The 17,669-nt window shown below is 39.0% G+C and overlaps 1 protein-coding gene across 2 annotated transcripts in view; it reads right to left on the bottom strand.

Annotated features, from left to right (window-relative positions):
- Positions 1 to 17,669, bottom strand: part of ATXN3 (ataxin 3) — a 34,412-nt gene that overhangs the window by 4,177 nt on the left and 12,566 nt on the right. The window contains exons 7-11 of one of the 2 annotated variants that reach the window (XM_068991053.1): positions 11,556 to 11,688; positions 11,047 to 11,213; positions 9,345 to 9,441; positions 8,670 to 8,672; positions 1,338 to 1,435 (exon numbers count right to left, since the gene is read on the bottom strand). In XM_068991053.1, coding sequence (XP_068847154.1) covers positions 1,338 to 1,435; positions 8,670 to 8,672; positions 9,345 to 9,441; positions 11,047 to 11,213; positions 11,556 to 11,688 — 498 coding nt within the window. The remainder of the gene's footprint in view (positions 1 to 1,337; positions 1,436 to 8,669; positions 8,673 to 9,344; positions 9,442 to 11,046; positions 11,214 to 11,555; positions 11,689 to 17,669) is intronic. The other variant, XM_068991052.1, reaches the window with a different exon arrangement.

The following is a 17,669-nucleotide window of genomic DNA, read 5'->3' on the forward strand; positions in this document are numbered from 1 at the left end:
ACAGGTAATGTGATCTGGTATCCCCATCTTTTTAATACTTTTCCACAATTTGCTGTGATCCCCACAGTCAAAGACTTTAGCATAGTCAATCAAGCAGATGTTTTTCTGGAATTTCCTTGCTTTGGCTATGATCAATGACTCCACAGAGTAGGCTTTTCTTGGGGCAAAAAGAAAATCGAGGCTACTAACCACTCTGTCTTTCTCTGGTCCTGAGCTTCCCAACCAGTTTGTCTTCTCTCTGCCTTTCAGATTCTGCTTATATTTGCTTTACACAAAAGCCCAGGGTTGTTAGCTGTACTTAGCAGAATGTGTAAGAAAAAGTACCAGTTCATTCCTTTTTATTGCTAATAGTAGTCCTTTGTTTGGATCTAACAGTTTCTGTGTCTATTCATCTGAAGAACAACCTTTAAGCAGCTTCCTGTTTGGGGCTATTATGAACAAATCAGCTAGAGCATTCACAGTAAGTTTTTGTGTGAATCTAATTTTCTTTTCTCTTGTTAGAAACTAGGAGTTGGACTACTGGATTCCATGGTTAAGTGTACATTTAAGTTTGTAAGAAAATACTAAACTGTTTTCCAGAGTTGTTGTACCATTTTACACTCCTACTAACAATGTATGAGAGTCCCAGTTGCTCTGATTCTTGCCTGCATTTGGTATTGTCAATTTTATTATTTTCTTAAGTCTTTCTTGTAAGTGTGTAATGGCATCTCTTTGTGGGTTTAGTTTGCATTTCCCTAATGACTAGTGATGTTGAGTATATGCCCAATTTTCATCCATATACCTGGTAAAGTGTTCAAATCCTTTGCCCATCTTTTTGAGTTATTTTCTTAGTTTTGAGAGTTCTTTTCATGTCCTACTTACAAGTTCTTTGTTGGATAGTTTCTTTTGCTCTCAGTTTCTACTACCAATAACTGGCCAACATTCAAGACCTATTTATTAAACCAAGGTCTAATAAGTAATTCTAGACGTCTATGTTGTAATGCGGACTACACTTAAGTGTTTTTAGTTTTCCAAGTAGTAAAATGAACTTATTTTCCACCTACTATTATTCATTATCTTTGAGAAACTTTTGGAAAATGTACCAATTACTGTGACATTGCAAGTACTATTTATAATTTTAGAGCAAAACATTCATTGAGTGTTTTAAGGACACAAGTACATTAAGGCGTTAGCCTGCTCCTTAATCCAAGAAAGTTTAGTAGGTCACAAATTCATTCAAGAATTTCAGTATAATGAAAGAGAGGAGAAAAAAGCCTACAAAGCCAAAAATCACATGGAGGCTGTGTGTCAAAGAGAGCATGCCGGTAAGAAACGTGATGTATGGTCAGGAGGCGTACCTAGATCCCTGTCAGGTGCTTCAGAACTTGTGCTCGACTTTTCACACAGATGTGTAAGCTGTCCTGGCAGAGCTTGCTGCTGCTGCTGCTGCTGCTGCCTGAAACATTCAAGAGTGAATGTACATTAAAAAAAAAAAAACCCAAGAATAAACATGCCATGAGAAAAACCAATCCCATGGAAAATAAATGGTTCCACAAAACAAAAGTGTCACTGGCCTGAATGCCCCAGAAGAAGGCAAGAGCAATCACTCTGACAGAAAACAAACTTATGATTACCAAAGGGTAAACGAGGGGGAGAATACATGAGTTTGGGATTAATAGATATATACTACTATATATAAAATATATAACAAGGCCCTACTCTATAGCATAGTGAACTATATTCAATACCTTACAATAACCTATAATGGAAAAGAATCTGAAAAAGAGTATACATATATACATATATCTCAACAATTTTGCTGTACACCTAAAATTAACACATTGTACATCAACTACACTTCAATTTTTTAAAGAAAGAGCAATCAGTCTGACATAAATTGCTGAAAAGCATCACAGTGCTGATCCTAGGAAACCTAGATAGAAAATTCACATTTATCAGACAAATTAACAGGTAGGTATTTTCACCATAAAAATAACACACTGCACCAATGGAGTCACTGTTTGTATGCAAATGTGTTGGTTTACAGGTCCTTAATATTGTTGGAAGTCACTGAAAATAAGCACCTTTGAAAAGATAAAGCATCTCAAATTACGGGCAGATTAAAATGATCCTTCCATGGCTGGCTCCTTCCTGTCAATCGTATCTAGGCTTCAGTATCTCCTCAGAGGCTTCCCTGGTGGCTCTGATGGTGAAGAGTCTGCCTGCCAATGCGGGAGACCCAGATTTGATACCCAGGTCAGGAAGAGCCCTTGAAGGAGGAAATGGCAACCCACTCCAGTATTCTTGCCTGGTGAGTCCTATGGACACAGGATATTTCCTGACTGTTCGAGCTAAAGCAGCCACCTGCCATTCTCACACTCTCATTTAATTTTCAGTATAAACTATCATCATCTGATATTCTTTTGCCTGTCTCCCTCTGTAGAATCATAAACTAACGAGAGCACAAAGCTTATCCTGCTTGTTTCTCCAGTACCTAAACCTGTGCTTGTCACCAAATACTTTATGAATGAAAGAAATGAAAACAACTATTTAAACTGCATTATCAAGTTTCAGCAATACCTGCTGCATTAAAGTAAATTCTCCCTGTGTTTTTTTCAAAAGGAAAATCCATGTCATAACAATTCACACATTAAAACGTTTAAACAGATGGTTATGATGTAAATAGGTAGGACAGTATCCTTATACTCAGAAAATATACTTACGCTTTGAGAAATATAATGGGAAATTGTGTTTGTAAGTTATTGTAAAGTGGTTCAGAAAGATCAATAATTGGGAAATCTAGGTGGAGGGTATAAGGAACTCTGAACTATTTCTGCTTTTACATCAATTTAAAATTACTTCATATATATACATACGTATATGCTAAAAATTAAAAAAAAAACTTATAAACAGCCGACAATCTAAACAAGAAGTTATAGCTTTCAAAAAAACGCATAAAAGGATTTTTAAAGAAAGCAGAATTTTTTTTTATGAATACAAAATTATTTAATGGGGTAATGAATGATACTTTCTGTTTTTTTATCAACCTCACCCTCTAAGGTATTTCTTTTCTTTTTTTTTTTTTACTGTTTTTTATTTATTTATTTTTTTATTGAAAGTTAATTGCTTCACAGAATTTTGTTGTTTTCTGTCAAACCTCAACATGAATCAGCCATAGGTGTATATATACATATCCCCTCCCTTTCGAACCTCCCTCCCATCTCCTTCCCCATTCCACCCCTCTAGGTTGATACACAGCCCCTATTTGAGTTTCCTGAGCCATAAAGCAAATTCCCACTGGCTATCTATTTTACATGTGGTAATATAAGTTTCCATGTTACTCTTTCCATACATCTCACCCTCTTCTCCCCTCTCCCCATGTCCATAAGTCTATTCTCTATGTCTGTTTCTCCACTGCTGTCCTGTAAATAAATTCTTCAGAACCATTTTTCTAGATTCCATATATGTGCGTTAGAATACGATATTTATCTTTCTTTCTGACTCACTTCACTCTGTATAATAGGTTCTAGGTTCATCTACCTCATCAGAACTGACTCAAATGCTTTTCTTTTTGTGGCTGAGTAACATTCCATTGTGTATATGTACCACAGCTTCTTTATCCATTCATCTGTCGATGGGCATCTAGGCTGCTTCCATGTTCTAGCTACTGTAAACAGCACTGCAATGAACAATGAGATACATGTGTCTTTTTCAACTCTGGTTTCCTCAGGGTATATGCCTAGGAGTGGGATTGCTGGCTCATATGGTGGTTTTATTCCTAGTTTTTTAAGGAATCTCCATACTGTCTACCATCATGGCTGTATCAATTTACATTCCCACCAATAGCGCAAGAGCATTCCCTTTTCTCCACACCCTCTCCAGCATTTATTGTTTGTAGACTTTTTGATGATGGCCATTCTGACTGATGTAAGGTGGTATCTCATGGTTATGATTTGCATTTCTCTAATAATAGTGATGTTGAGCATCTTTTCTTGTGTTTGTTAGCCATCTGTATGTCTTCTTTGGAGAAATGTCTGTTTAGGTCTCTTTCCCACTTTTTGATTGGGTTGTTTTTCTGGTATTAAGTTGTATGAGCTGCTTGTATATTTTGGAAATTAATCCTTTGTCAGTTGTTTCATTTGCTATTATTTTCTCATTCTGAGGGTTGTCTTTTCACCTTGCTTACAGTTTCCTTTGCTGTGCAAAAGCTTTTAAGTTTAATCAGGTCCCATTTGTTTACTTTTGTTTTTATTTCCATTACTCTAGGAGGTGGGTCATAGAGGATCTTGCTTTGATTTATGTCATACAGTGTTCTGCCTATGTTTTCCTGTAAGAGTTTTATAGTTTCTGGTCTTACATTTAGGTCTTTAATCCATTTTGACTTTATCTTTGTGTATGGTGGTAGGAAGTACTCTAATTTCATTCTTTTACATGTAACTGTCCAGTTTTCCCAGCACCATTTATTGAAGAGGCTGTCTTTGACCCATTGTATATTCTTGCCTCCTTTGTCAAAAATAAGGTACCCATAGGTGCATGGGTTTATTTCTGGGCTTTCTATCTTGTTCCATTGGTCTATATTTCTATTTTTGCACCAGTACCATACTGTCTTGATGATTGTAGCTTTGTAGTATAATCTGAAGTTAGGAAGAAGCAGAATTTTTAAATGCCCAGTAACACAATAGGGCTTCCCTTGTAGCTCAGATGGTAAAGCATCCGCCTGCAATGCAGGAGACCTGGGTTCAATCCCTAGGTTGGGAAAACCCCCTGGAGAGGAAACGGCTACCCACTCCAGTATTCTTACTTGGAAAATCCCATGGACAGGGGAGCCTGGTGGGCTACAGTCCATTGGGTCACAAAGAGTCAGACATGACTGCGCAACTAACACATACAACACTATAAAACAGAATAGAATAGCAGACTTTTTTCTAGGGCCCCTCTTAATCTTGTGTTTTAAATATAAGCAACGAGGCAAATTCAGCCAGTGGGACTTGCAGTTTTTCCCTGCTGGCCTCTGAGCCAGACACTGATGTATGCACAGGTTCTGGGGAGCATGGCTAACAAAGGACACATAGGCAGTGGGCTCCCACAAGCATACTCTGATTCTGGAATGTGACACGAAAAAGACAGGCTGTGAGGTACAAGGAATTCCTGGCGCATCCTCTCCAGGCCCTCCTCCCGCTCCATTCAAGAAAGTATTTCAGAATGCAAGGGAGTGACAGGTGAGAGAGTGCCTTTAGAGAGATAACCTTCATTCTACTTCCAAGTGAGAAGTAAATCAACTGCCAGCCTTGAGAGTATTTTGACACCTTTCCTACGTGGGGACACTGTAAGATGGACCATGTTCAAACAGTAAATCAGCATCCTTTCCCCCTGTGCCTTCTAACATGCCTTCAGTATGAGAAAGGCTGGAAAACTGAAAACGACATGTCTTTGACTGTTTTCGAGCTAGGAGTCTGGCTACCAGTTAAACACATGCCTGAGACTTACACGGCAGAGGAGGTACCATCATCTTCCTGCAGCTTTGGTGGGTCTCTGCTGGCAAGTAAAGCCACGGAGATGCCAGTTCCACAATCCTGCTTCCTGGCAGCTGCAGTGGGGGCCAGACTGCAGGTTCCCATGTCTAGGCAACTGTGGTGGCAGCTTCCTGGTCCTAGGGTCACAGCTAAAGCAGTGTGTTCTTAAACTCGATATCCTGATTCCGCTTTGTCCAAAGGAGGCTTGAGAGGGAGGGGATATATGTATATTTACGGCTGATTCACACTGTTGTACAGCAGAAACCAACACAACACTGGAAAGCAATTATCCTCCAGTTAAACATTTTAAAAATCTCTAAGTAGTTTCTGTTTTTTAAGCTGGACTCTGATAAACTACATCACACCACTGAAGTGGTAGTTCAAGTATTAGGTAATCAAAAAATCACAGTAACCCATGACTATGAAAACATTGGGTTTTCCTGGTGGCTCAGATGGTAAAGAATCTGCCTGCAATGCAGGAGATCCAAATTCAATTCCTGGGTCAGGAAGATTCCCCTGGAGAAGGCAATGGCTCCCTTGTTTCTCTCCTGGTTAAGAACCACTTTTTTAGTGACAGAAAGAAAGAATCAGCATCATTTCAGAGTTATATCTGGAAAAGGCATTAATAATGCTAAGTGTATCTGTAGGCTACTTCACAGTTTACAAAACAGTTTTATATACATTGCCTCATTTGATGTTCATAACATGGGAGTTAAGGTTTTACAATGATATAGCTGATAAAGTAGAGTTTTGCTCAGGGTTCTATACGTACCATGGATTTGGAGATTACCACTGGGAAAAAATATCACAGCTATGAAAGTATCAGCTAAGAACGCCTACTCATAAACTACAAATTTGTAACAGGTAGACTTTCAACAGTATTTTCACGCTTAATCCATGAACACTGTGGCTAAACTGTGGCTACTACATTAAGTATGAAGCTTCAAATACTCTACAGGAAAAAAAAAAAACACCTATAAATTTCAATGAGTAACAAATTAGCACCAGGGTATCTGGAAAAGATCAGAAGGAAGAAATGGCTCCACAGGCTTACAGCCAAGTTCTCCACAATACAAGCTATTGTGACAAGGACCCATCTAGGTTTAATAATCAGGAATTCTAGTGAAAGGCAAAAATCAGTTTCTCAGCTCCTTCAATCATGAGTCCTACAAAATTCTGAACACTAACTAAAGTTAAACAGCAACCCCAAGAAGTTAGGTCTTAACTCTTCTTAGCAACAACTAACTGTGTAAAACATTCTCTAGGTCTACTCAAGTTACCACCAGTATTTTCAAAGTCAAATTAGGAGGTAGGGGATAGGAAGCTGAAGCTGGAACCATCACTATACTTTCTTACCCAATCAACTAACCGCAATCAGAAAGGAGACTCAGACATTTTAAAAGGGCACAACATTGAATAAAACATCTGCATTAGTTATAGTTAGCATTCTGCTTGTTATAACTTACTTAGTCATTATGAAATGTTAGTTACTGCATTATCCTTTGTGCTATAGAAATTTTAATTTACTGGAAGTTCTACATTTTTAATCCAAAAAATCTTAAAAACTTTCTTTAATAAAAGAGGGATTTGTTTTTATACTTTAAAGATGGTTTCCTTTTCTTGGATGTACTTGTGAATTTAACAGTTTCTCTATAAAGTATGTTTATGTTTATTCTGGAAAAAACTAAAGTCTCAAAAAAGCATGGTAGAGGTATCACTTGGAAACTGTTTTGGAGAGCAGTTTAGAAATCTTTACCAAGGCTTTAAAAATGTTCTTGTGCTTTAATTTAGTAATCTGAAATTTTCAGGATAATTAGAAGAAATGATGAGAGATGTGAGGCATAAAGTTAATACAAGGATTGCTCTTTGCATTATTAATTATAATAGCAAAAATCAATAGGTTCATAAATTGTGATACATACATTTTATAAACTACAACACAGCCTCTTGCAAAAAATAGTCACAATCATGGGAACATGTGATATACAATATACGTGCATTTCTGTGAGTAGAAGTGTGACTGTCAAAACAATATCATTAACGGTAGGATATTAACGGTAGGATTGTGTTTTTTTAGATTTAGGTATCTTACGATAAATTTATCATAAGATAAATTTTCCAAAATATTATTTTTTATCTAGTTAAACACTGAAAGCTGTTTTTATCACTGACTAGTTAGTTGATGATATTACAGAACTACAATTAATAATTATCATCTGATCTTTATTTCATTACTGTGTGAAAAAATCACTTGGTGATATTAAGAAAAAACCATGTATTTTAGCAGAGAAGGCAGTGGCAACCCACTCCAGTACTCTTGGCTGGAAAATCCCATGGATGGAGGAGCCTGGTGGGCTGTAGTCCATGGGGTCGCTAAGAGTCGGACACAACTGAGCGACATCACTTTCACTTTTCACTTTCATGCACTGGAGAAGGAAATGGCAACCCATTCCAGCGTTCTTGCCTGGAGAATCCCAGGGACGGTGGAGCCAGGTGGGCTGCCATCTATGGGGTTACACAGAGTTGGACATGACTGAAGCGACTTAGCAGCAGCATGTACTTTAGAGACAGACATGAAAATCAATACAGATGAAATATTATGATTTAGATTTATTGCAAAATAACCCCACCCTGCGGGGGGTGGGGGTGGGAATAAGAGTAAATAGCATGGGAGACAGGGGCATAAAAACCAAAATGGCCAATGTGCTGATATTTGTTATATGTGGGCAACAGATAAATCAGGGTTCTTTATGCTAGTTTCTCTACTTGCACATAAATTTGAAGTTTATCATATTTTAAAAATAAAAAAGTTAATTTTAAAATTGTAAAGGGAGTGACAAGCACTAATAAGCACTATTTTGAGATTTTTATACAGAATTAAATCCATTAATCTATCACTGAATAAAGACTAGAAACATCTCACATTAAGAGGATGTCAGTTGATCAGAACTTTCCTTCATATACTTCTGAGTTGTGACAAAAAAAAACCAGAAAACAAGGTAACTATTATCTTCATTACACCATCCAATGTAGAATGTGCCAACATTTTAGATACGGCTAAAGTACTACCAATTATGATGCGTAAGAGTCTTCCGAACTGCAGAGATGTTGAAAAGTGAAAATATGTGCATCTTAGAATTGATAAAATATAGTAAATAACAGGCCAGACTCAGCCACTGCCTTAGTTCTCTGAGCGGGGATCAGAGGATCTGAATATCTATTAGAGATCTTGTGATGGTAAGATGGAGTTTTATCTTTAAAAAAGAGAAAAGAGGATGAAGACCTGTGAACGACGGTTACTGGCAAGGATAACGATATGGGTGAAATTTCTATTTTGAGAGCACTTATACAGCTGGGACAAAGTTAGGTCCTAGGAGCTGATGGTTGAGATTTACGGTTACTCTCACACCCCCGATGCTGACGGGCCTGCGGCAGCCAACCCCCTCCATCCCAGGGTGTGGTAACGAGCAGAGTGGTTAAGCACCAGCTCTATTTGAGAGTGTGTTCTCCTATGATAAATGGTGTTTTTCCTATTAACTGACAGAACTTTGTAGGGTTAGTCAGGTAACCAAGAAGTATATTCAAAGGACCACAGGGCTTTGTTCTTGCCTTGATCCAATTCCATTTTTCTTTTGATGACTGAAATTTTACAAGGCTTCCTTCACCCTATTTCATGAAAATTTAATTAGTACTGAGGCAAAATTTTCTCCTAAAACCATATTTGATTTCAGTTTATAAGAGAGAATTCTAAATAAAATGAATGGTTAGATCAAAGCTATATGGCTACAAACAGACAAAACGGCCAAGGTAAAGATAAAATCTGCAGTTTTAATATGGTGCCAACTACTTTACTTTTCAAAGTAGGCTTCTCTTCTCTTCCGCAGCTCTTCTGAAGTAGGATGTGAACCCGATGTCTGTGGGATATCTTGACATCTATTTCTGGAAGTACCTGAAAACCAAATAAAACACAACAAAGACCAGTTTTATTTACCACGTCATGACGTGTTTATACTTAGGTGAAGGAGCTTTCAAAAAGTTTTCTTCTCAAAACTACTCTGCACCATTCTGTAAATGTAAGAAAGGCTCTGAAAGGTTCAGGGAAAATCAGAATAAGGTAGTTCAACCACACCTGTGTCCACTGCAGCCTACTATCAATCTGTGACACAGCGGACGTGAGGTAAGTTCAGTGACCGTCTGGCAGGAGAAATAACTAGCACCACACGTGCTTGCTCTCTACTAATTAGAAATGAATCTACACTTTTTAAAAATAAATAAATTTATTTATTTGGCTGCACTGAGTCAGCTACGGCACGTGGGATCTTCCTTGCACCATGGCGGATCTTTGCTTGAGGCACACACACCCTCTAGTTGTAGCGCTTGCGGGCTTAGTTGCTCTGAGACATGTAGGATTTCAGTTCCTTGACCAAGGATCGAACCCATGTCCCCTGCTTTGCAAGAAGGATTCTTAACCAATGTACCACCAGGGAAGTCCCAGAAATCAATCTACACTTTTGAAGGCACAGAATTCCTAGAAGTAACTTAAAGTGGATGACTGTAAAATAAACCCATTCTGTATACTCCTTTATCTTCAAACATCTGGGTACTGACATAACTTAAGTATGTTTCTGTGTTCTTACTAAATTATTGCTCCAATCAGATTCTGCACAAATTGTGAAATAACGTGGGAAGAAGAGTAAAGGACACAAAAATGTCTAAGACTAATAAGGCTGTGTCTGTCCACCACTGGGCTAACCTAGCAGGACTCTGCTAATCCAAAATGGGCCTGTGCACCATACAGAGTACTCAGACGTGGCCAGGAGGCATGAGCAGTTCAGAATAAAATATAGCATAAAAAGGATAATTTTCATATTAACAGAAACTCAATTTTATTTAGATACTTAAGGAATTCAATTGATGTGTAATTTCATTAGAAAGTAGAAGGCAACTTCACATTAGACAAAAACAAAACAACTCCCAAAAAAGAAAACCCGTTACACTTTTAAAGTAAGCACCTTTGAGCAATGTCCTAGACATTTCCCTCTACTTGGATTCCCTGGGGTGGGAGTGGGTGAGGGAAGAGGTGTGGTGGGCTTAAAGAGTGAGCCCACCAAAGTGAGCTTAAGCCAAAAGTTCCACCGCCAGTAAGTTTCAGAGTTTTGTAAAATCAATTTATAGTCTCTGTCCAGACCTTCCTTCACAGCCAGTAGAATGCATTTAAATAGCTGGTCTTGGCAAGGGTCCACTGACCTCACAATGATTAGCTCCGTTTAGTACTGTGTTTGCACAGTATTATAACCAAACTGAATGACCAGAAATGAAAATATAACTAGTCCTAATATAACACAAGTCATAAAGTTATATGTATGTTATATGTATTAAACATTATATGTATTAAATAATATCTAAAAAAAACCAATAACTGATTATACATAGCTGCTGCTTCTGTGACTGTCAAAGAACTTCTACCAATAGTATATTAATTTCCAGAAGAACTAAAAATGATCTAAATCAATTGCTTCAACAACAAATAAAGTAAGTGTTGGAATATCCATACCTTGCATACTGAGCTGAATGGCCCTGCGGAGATCAGCCTCTTCATCTTCCATGTCGATTTCTTGGCGACTTAGTGCCAGAGCCCTCTGAAAGTCCTCCTCATCCTCGTCTAACATTCCTGTCCCATCATTTACTTCTAAGACGCGTTCTAGATCTGTTTTCTGGACTCTAAAGAATAAAAGCACAAATAATAACTGCAGACCATTCTTTCATTGTAATTATAACATAGAGACATTTATAAACCAAAGATTTTTACGTAAGTTGAAAACTTACACATTTCTTTTTGCAGATAACATCTAATAATACAAAGGTCCTACTGTGACATGAATTTGTGCTGGGAAGTATACTTAAATAATTCAGAGAGTTGATCCAAGGTTAAACCAATAAGCTACACTTAAAAAGAAAGGTCTAAAAAAAACCCACCAACAATAAAAGGACCACATCTTCATGTAAATTTCATTCTTGTAATGAAATACTATCATACACCCCACACTGCAGGCTCAGCTTTACCTCTGATCTTTAAGTTGTGCTAATTCTTCTCCAATAAGTTTTGGTCGATGCATCTGTTGGACCCTGATCATCTGTAGAAGTTGGTCAGCTTCACAATCTGGCAGATCACCCTTAACAACAAATATAGAGTAACCTACAAAAAAAGGCAAAAATTATCTACAACAGCTAGCAAGTGATTCAAAATGGACTGAAAATGATAGCAGACAGAGAGGCAGCACAGCAGCGGGAAGACCACAAACCAGGGAGTGAGGAAGACCTGGGTCCAAATAATGGTTCTTACACTTACCAGTGGGGTGGTCTAGGACAAATTACTTAAGGTCTTTAAGCCTCACTTCCATATATATAAATTTCTTCGATTGGTCTTAGTTGGATCTTTCATTGTGGCACGTGGGCTTAGCTGCTCGGTGGCATGTGGGATCTTATTAATAGTTTCCCAACCAGGAATCAAACTCATGTGCCCTTCATTGCAAGGCAAATTCTTAACCACTGGACAACCAGGGAAGTCCCTCTAAACCTCTTCACCTGTAAAATGGGAATAGCCATCTCATAGAGTGACTATGAGAAGTATTTGAATCTGAAAAGGGCTCTAATTAAGTAAGAACAAGGAAACATACCTAATTTGTGCTTAATAATTTGTGCAGAATCTGACTGGGGCAATAATTAAGTACGAGGCTTCCCTGGTGGCTCAGTTGGTAAAGAATCTGCCTGCAATGTGGGAAACCTGGGTTCGATCCCTGGGTTGGGAAGATCCCCTGGAGAAGGGAACGACTACCCACTTCAGTATTCTGGCCTGGAGAATTCCATGGACTGTATAGTCCACGGGGTTGCAAAGAGTTGGACACGACTGAGCAACTTTACTTTCACTTTTCATGGAAATATACTTAAAACATACTAAAACAGTGCTTGACCAAGTAGCTTACTCCCTAAGTGACAACAGAAAGGCAAGGAAAGGACTGAGGAAGAGCAAGGAGTGTGCACTCAGACAGCCCGGGTTTTAGTGCCCTGGCTCTTCTGTTTCCTAACTGCCTCTGTTGATCACTTTACCCCTCTATGTCTTGATTTCTTCAACTGTTAAACAGATTATGCTGTGCCTTCTGCAGAGTGCTGTTTGAGGACATGATCAGAGGATGTGTGTAAAAATCTGCAATATGGGTAAAATGAGTTATCTGTGGAAATAGCTGACCCTGACACACACCCTTCCTAACTGAAAACAGGACCTGGAAAACCAATACCCTAAATTCTAGTCAAGGTGCTGAAGATGTGGTTCATGTTTTGAAAAAATTACATTTGTCCAATGTAATTTTTTAATTAATACAATTCTGGAAAGCCAAGGTTTTCCCAGCTGGATACTCCATACAATAGCCGAATAAGGGTGGGCTATACCTAAGCCATTTTGATCAATTTTCATTTTTCTACCATAAATTTTCTTCAACTTTGCTGCTTATTTGGCTTCGCTGGTGGCTCAGATGGTAAAGCATCTGCCTGCAATGCAGGAGATCTGGGTTCGATCCCTGGGTCGGGAAGATCCCCTGGAGAAGGAAATGGCAACCCACTCCAGTATTCTTGCCTGGAAGAGTCCATAGACTGAGGAGACTGGTAGGCTACCATCCGTGGGGCTGCAAAGAGTTGGACATGACTGAGCGATTTCACTTTCACCTGGTGCTTATTATAGCTATTCTTTATGAGCATTAACAGAAAATGAAAATTTAAAAAAAGATTAAAAGGCCTATTAATGGAAAAACTCAAGAGTAAATCATAATACACTTAACACTTTTTTTCACAAGGACAAGTATACTCAGAGTTCAGACGGTTGAACAGGTTTTATGCCAGTAAAACTGTTTTCTAGGTTGTGGATACACTCTGTTAGCTCCCCATGCTATTCCATGAAGAGCATCATGAAGAGCAGAAACTGCTTTACAGAGGTGACACTGTGAGGATCTAGGGTTTTATTCAAGATTAGATTTCATTCTAAGTGTGTAGGAAGCCGCTGAAGGGTTGAAGAGTGAAAGTATGCCACAGTGTGCATTATATTTTAAAAAGAGCACTCTAGGCTGCCTTCTCAATGTAATATATAGCAACCAATGTGCAAGAAGAGTGGGGCTTATGAAAACGGAAAGAGGGACCGCAAGTATGCGGAGAAAAAAAATGTCTTTTGTAAACATATTCAGATTGAAATGCTTTCTGGACTTCTGAGTGGAGATGAGAAAGTTAGGGGTTTGGTGTTCGGGGTAGATGTTGATAAAAGTCTAAGGAATTATGGCAGATAGACTTTATTTAGAGACGATATCTAAAATAATGGGACAGCACACAGTCAAGAAGTTGTCCAAGACTGACTCTGGGTCACTTCATTAGTTAGAGATTAAAGAGTAGGATCCATAAAAGGCATCTGAAAGAAGCAGCCAATACGACATGAAGCAAACTAGAGTATAGTGGCTTGGAAGAGGAGCAGAGATAGGATTTCAAAAAGGGAAGATGTAGTTAGGAACAAAGGTTTTAGGCATAAAAGAAAAGAGATAAAGTATATAAAATCGAAGACGTTACAACATAATGATCCTACATGAAAACTGGAGAGACCTACATGACAACCAACCTAGTAGCAATAAGCATACCAGTGCACAGACTGCGATCTCGAATCATCATTACTAAAGGGGAAGGAAACACACAAGACTGAAAATTCTTATTATATGACCTAAAAAGGGCTTCAAAAGGCGAGTGGTCATTTCAAAAGCTTGAGAGTCAAGTTGAAAAGGTTCCCACTTATCCAAGACGTGACAATATTGAGTATCAATAGTAATTACAAGAGACTAAAGCATATGAACTATGGTTTATTTTATTTCAGCTGGGCGGGGTCTTTGTCGCTGCTTGGCCTTTTCTCTAGTTTTGGGGAGCAGAGGCTACCCTCTAGTTGTGGTGTGCACACTTCTCATTGCAGTGGCCTCTTTTGCTGTGGAGAATGGCTCTAGAGCATGGGCTATATAGTAGTTGCAGCTCCTGGGCTCACTAGTTGTGGTTCCAAGTCCAGACCGCAGACTCAACAGTTGTGGTACACAGGCTTAGTTATCCCATGGCACATGGGGCCTTCCTGGGCCAGGGGTGGAGCCCGTGTCTCCTGCACTGGCAGGTAGATTCTTCACCACTGAGCCACCAGGGAAGACCTGAGCTATGATTTTAATACATTAGTTTACAATGACACCACAGAAACAAACCAACCGGTTACCTTTGGAGACAAGATACTATGACCAAATATTTAAAACTGATAAAAGGCAATAAATATTTACCCTGCTTTTTCTATATGAACTATATACTTCAAGATAACCAAACAGTTGATGAAGGAAAGTCTATTTGTATAAAAGTCCTCCAGCTAATAAATGAAGAAATGATGGAAATCTAATTAATGAAATAACAGACTAGGCATTTATTATTAGCAGCTACTCAAATCACAACAAGAGAGACAACTGGACATTAAGTGCCACACCATCCATGAAGAGTCTTCCGTCCTCCCAAAATGAACTTAAATCTGATCAAGTCTCTAGATCTAAGGACCAGTCTATTGCTTATCAAGGGCTCAGAGGAAAAAAAAAGATGCAACAGGCAAAATCCAGAATGTGAGAAACAGAACAAATGACCCATTTTTTTTTCAAAACAAAAAGGAAAAAATTAAAGAGAAGAAACCAATTGATAGGTTTTAGAGACATAGCAATCCAAAGCAATCAAAGACCCTTATTTCAACCTGGTTTAACTATATTAAAAAGAAAAGAAGAAGAATCAAAAAGGAGATTGGAGGACTTCCCTGGCAGCCCTGTGCTAAAGCAGGAGAATAGGTTCACTGTCTGGTCCAGGAAGACTCCACATGCCATGGGGCAACTGAACCCAGGTGCCACAACTCCTGTGCCCACATGCCCTAGGGCCTGCGCTCTGCAGCAAGGGCAGCCACTGCAATGAGAAAGGTGTGCACTGTAATGAGAGGGCAGCCCCCGCTCGCCACAAAGCAAAAGCCTGTAAGTAGCAGTGAACCCAGCACATCCAAAAGCAAATAAGTGGATACATTTTAAAAGACTACTGAGAAATTTAATTCTTAGGTAGGATGACAAGGAGTCTCCTCCCAAGGAGGAGAAAGGGGTCTGGGGCGCTCGAGGAGGAGAAAGGGACAAACATTTTTTCCTATATTCCTTTGTCTTAGTCACATAAGACTTTTTTTTCCCCCTTAAACACTGAGTTGTTATGACAACAATCTATTTTGCCTAAGACTAACTTTCTTTAGTCTCATTTGTACTCATCTCACACGCTAGCAAAGTAATGTTCAAAATTCTCCAAGCCAGGTTTCAACAGTATGTGAACCATGAACTTCCAGAAGTTCAAGCTGGATTTAGAAAAGGTAGAGGAACCAGAGATCAAATTGCCAACATCTACTGGATCATGGAAAAAGCAAGAGAATTCCAGAGAAACATCTACTTCTGCTTTATTGACTATGCCCTTTGACTGTGCAGATCACAACAAACTGTGGAAAATTCTTAAAGAGATGGGAATACCAGACCACCTGACCTGCCTCTTGAGAAATCTGTATGCAGGTCAGGAAGCAACAGTTAGAGCTGGACATGGAACAATGGACTGGTTCCAAACAGGAAAAGGAGTATGTCAAGGCTGTATATTGTCACCCTGCTTATGTAACTTATATGCAGAGTACATCATGGGAAAAGCCGGGCTGGATGAAGCACAAGCTGGAATCAAGATTCCTGGCAGAAATATCAATAACCTTAGACATGCAGATGACACCACTCTTATGGCAGGAAGTGAAGAGGAACTAAAGAGCCTCTTGATGAAAGTGAAAGAGCAGAATGAAAAAGCTGACTCAAAACAGCATTCAAAAAACCAAGATCGTGGCATCCAGTCCCATCATTTCATGGCAAATGGAGAAACAGTGGGAACAGTGACAGTCTTTATTTTGGGGGGCTCCAAAATCACTGCAGATGGTGACTGAAGCCATGAAATTAAAAGATGCTTGCTCCTTGGAAGAAAAGCTACAACCAACCTAGACAGCATATTAAAAGGCAGAGACATTACTTTGCCAACAAAGGTCCATGTAGTCAAAGCTATGGTGTTTCCAGGAGTCATGAATGTTTGTGAGAGTTGGACTATAGAGAAAGCCGAGTGCCAAAGAACTGATGCTTTTGAACTGTGGTGTTGGAGAAGACTCTTGCTAGTCCCTTGGACTGCGATGAGATCCAACCAGTCAGTCCTAAAGGAAATCAGTCCTGAATATTCATTGGAAGGACTGAAGCTGAAGCTGAAACTCCAATACTTTGGCCACCTGATGTGAAGAACTGACTCACTGGAAAAGACCCTGATACTGGGAAAGATTGAAGGCAGGAGGAGAAGGGGACAACAGAGGATGAGATGGTTGGATGGCATCATTGACTCGATGGACATGAGTTTGAGCAAGCTCCAAGAGTTGGTGATGGACAGGGAAGCCTGGTATGCTGCAGTCCATGGGGTCGCAAAGAGTCAGACACCACTGAGCCACTGAACTGAGTAAAGACTAACGAGTGGGGCCCTCGCTGCCCTCTTCTGCTGTCTGTGTCAGAAGCTTCCCCTGTCCCTTTTCCACAGTCATAAAGCCTCCACCACAGGAAGCTCTGAGTGCCTAAAGCCTCGTCTGTGGTCCTGATGCTAAATTATCTTCTTTGGAGATAACGAATAGGACATACTATTCACCTAAAGCTATCACTGCTTTAAAAAAAAAAACAAACAGGCAATGAGAGATTTGAGTTGGCTAGTTGGTGCTATTAAAGAATTGTAATTAAATGTTGTATGTCATTAGAGTATTGTGGTTATGTGTATATTTTTAAAGAGTCTTTGCTTTTAAAGATTTTAATTTAAAAAAATCTACCAAGATGATGAGTAGTTTCTTAGAATAAACTGGAAACAGAAGTGGGTAGAGTATAGGTAAAACAAGACTGGCCATGAGATATTTGTTGAGGTTGGGCGAAGGGTACATCACATTGTTTTCTATACTTTTATACTTGTTTGAAACTTTTGATAAGAAAATTTTGTTTCATTCTCTTTAAAGGAGGGTATACTAAACTATACTCTCAAAAAAGATGATGTCAAAGGAAG

Source organism: Capricornis sumatraensis, chromosome 19 (assembly GCF_032405125.1).
Source record: "Capricornis sumatraensis isolate serow.1 chromosome 19, serow.2, whole genome shotgun sequence".
Taxonomy (NCBI): Eukaryota; Metazoa; Chordata; class Mammalia; order Artiodactyla; family Bovidae; genus Capricornis; species Capricornis sumatraensis.